Source organism: Macrobrachium rosenbergii, chromosome 21 (assembly GCF_040412425.1).
Source record: "Macrobrachium rosenbergii isolate ZJJX-2024 chromosome 21, ASM4041242v1, whole genome shotgun sequence".
Classification (NCBI taxonomy): domain Eukaryota; kingdom Metazoa; phylum Arthropoda; class Malacostraca; order Decapoda; family Palaemonidae; genus Macrobrachium; species Macrobrachium rosenbergii.
Genome location: NC_089761.1, coordinates 37,954,273 through 37,956,772, shown reverse-complemented (window position 1 = coordinate 37,956,772; position 2,500 = coordinate 37,954,273). Strand labels below are relative to the sequence as shown.

The following is a 2,500-nucleotide window of genomic DNA, read 5'->3' as shown; positions in this document are numbered from 1 at the left end:
TTATCGGAACTATTCACCCGGAAAACGACCAACAATACAATCTTTATTAAACTCCTCAGCTGCACCACAGAAAATAAAACTACGTATTTCTTTATCGGAACTATTGACCCGGAAAACGAAGGGTAATAGAACCCTTATTTCTTCCGATTTCATCCCAGCGACTTTCGCGAACACTTGAGCATATTGCGTCGTTCGCTGTTTATGTCGTATGAAACGCGACTTTTAAATTTTCACTGCAGGAAACATCTCGCTCTTAATGTCATCGAATATACTCCAGTTTATTTTCGAACCATTTTACGAGGTTTTTTTTTTTATTCCTTTCTCTCATGTTGAGAGTATTACTTTTCATACTTTTTCATATTCCTAAGAGGATTTTCTCGGAACGTTTCTAAATTTGTGAGCTCGCGTGAATGTTTTCAACCGATCTGCATAAGTTTTTGTTTTTATTTATGTTACAGAAATGTGGCTAAATGAAGTCGAAGCTAGGCAGTACGTTTATAGCCTTTGTAGAATATTATTCACGGTTCTTTATACTAAAGACATGTAAACTATATCTAATGAATTTTTCGGATGATGCATAACATTGCTAATGCAAGGGCCAGAGGGAAATATCAAAAGGCATAAGTACCAAACCCTTTCGTGTGTTTGATATATACACTTCTTCAGGGTACAGTACCCTGAGGAAGTGTACATATCAAATACACGAAAGCACTTGGTACTTATGCCTTTTAATACCCCCGCCCCCCTCGACTCTTGCAGTACATTTAGACACGTGATCCTTGTGACGGTATAGAATCATTGCTAATGCTAAGGAAGGTTTAGTAAAATTAACGTTCATTTCCTTTATCAAAAAATAAAGAAATGATCATACCTATCATTTCTTTCGTAGTCTACTACAAGCTAAAAATTTTCAAGTTAAACAGTATTCTCGATGATACTATCAATGCTTACATTTCTCAACGTTATATAAATCATTAAATATAAAAAAAATATTCCTACATTATCATAATATTACAGCTATTCAACAATCTATGAGGGTGACTGAAAAAAATAGTATATAACAGTTAATGTGGTATGATGGAAGTATACATTTTAACGGATGGATAACGGTTTATTTGACTTTAAACTTGGTATCCTAGCTGTTTACAAATTTAAAAAAAATATATTTCCAGGTTGCTTAAGATAATTATGACAAGGAAACTAACTCCGGTGTTGATTTAGAAATATTTTGGCAATTTTTACATCTTTCGCTTTTCATGCTAATAAGAAGATTGAGAATAAAATAAAGCCTTTGTTTGTGTGTAAATCTTGGTATATTGTTAAAAATACAATTAAAAACCCTAGGTTTTATGAGGATTACCAAGATTTTCTCAGACGAAAACTGTCTTTTTTAAACCTAATCCTAAAAGAACATGATTGTTCTTCCTAGTCTACTCTAATCCTAAAAGAACGTGGTTGTTCTACATAGTCTAGCCTAACCTTAAAAGAACGTGATTATTACCTTAATCCTAAAAGAACGTGACAGTTCTTTATAGTCTCCCCTAACCCTAAAAGAACGTGATTATTACCTTAATCCTAAAAGAACGTGACTGTCCCTCATAGTCAACTAACTATATTTACATTAAGTATCGCCTCCTCGAGACCTCACGCCCTTTCTCCTTTCAGGGCCGAGTAACCACCTGGACACGGCCATAGGTCCCCCGCAAGCTTACGTCTCCAGCGGGAAATATTCGTCCATACCTTCCTCGCCCTCGAACTCCGGACTGTCCTCCGCCTCTCTCCACGGTCCCCTGACCCTGCCCAGGAAAGTTGCCCGGTTCGTCGTGGTGTCCGAGGGGCAGTACGATCACGAGCACCATACCCACCACGGTGAACAGCACCACGTGCCCGTGCCCCATTTCACGTCTGGCAACACCACTGCCGACGTGTTTCTTGGGGCCACCGCGACGCTGGATTGCACTGTTCATGATCTCACGAATGAGTCGGTAAGTTTGGTTTTAAATTTTACGTTTTATTTTATGTTTATTTTCTATTATTTTTTATATATATTAGATTAGCAAAAAACCTTTAAACTTTCTTATTTATTTCATTTTTTGATAATATAATTCATTCTTCCGAGATGGTTTTCTTGTATGCTTATAGATCTCTAAAAGGAAAGAACCATTTCCCTCATCATTTTATCAAGCGTGACATTTTCCCTTTTACATTACCTCGAGAAGGAATCGGAAAGTTTGTCATTCACATTAACCTTGCACAATTGGCCTTGGTTCCTCTGTCATATTTTGAGGCTTACGAAAGCAGCGATCACATGTGTTGTTCATTTTATTTTTACTGCGCGGCCTTCCTGTTACATTTATTAAATTCATGAAGTTATTTTCAAGTTTTCTTTCATCTTTTACTTTATTGCTTAATTTTTTCTATATTTGGCTTTTGAGCATCACATCTTTTTCTTGCTGTAATCATTAGTTCTCTTACCTGATGTTTCGTTTTAAATTTATTT

At 36.2% G+C, this 2,500-nt stretch overlaps 1 protein-coding gene across 1 annotated transcript in view; it reads left to right on the top strand.

The window, feature by feature from the left end:
• The window catches only part of LOC136849958 (uncharacterized), a 272,614-nt gene that overhangs the window by 152,402 nt on the left and 117,712 nt on the right, over window positions 1-2,500 (top strand). The window contains exon 3 of the mRNA XM_067123484.1: window positions 1,666-1,985. Within this exon, the coding sequence (XP_066979585.1) occupies window positions 1,666-1,985 (320 nt within the window). The remainder of the gene's footprint in view (window positions 1-1,665; window positions 1,986-2,500) is intronic.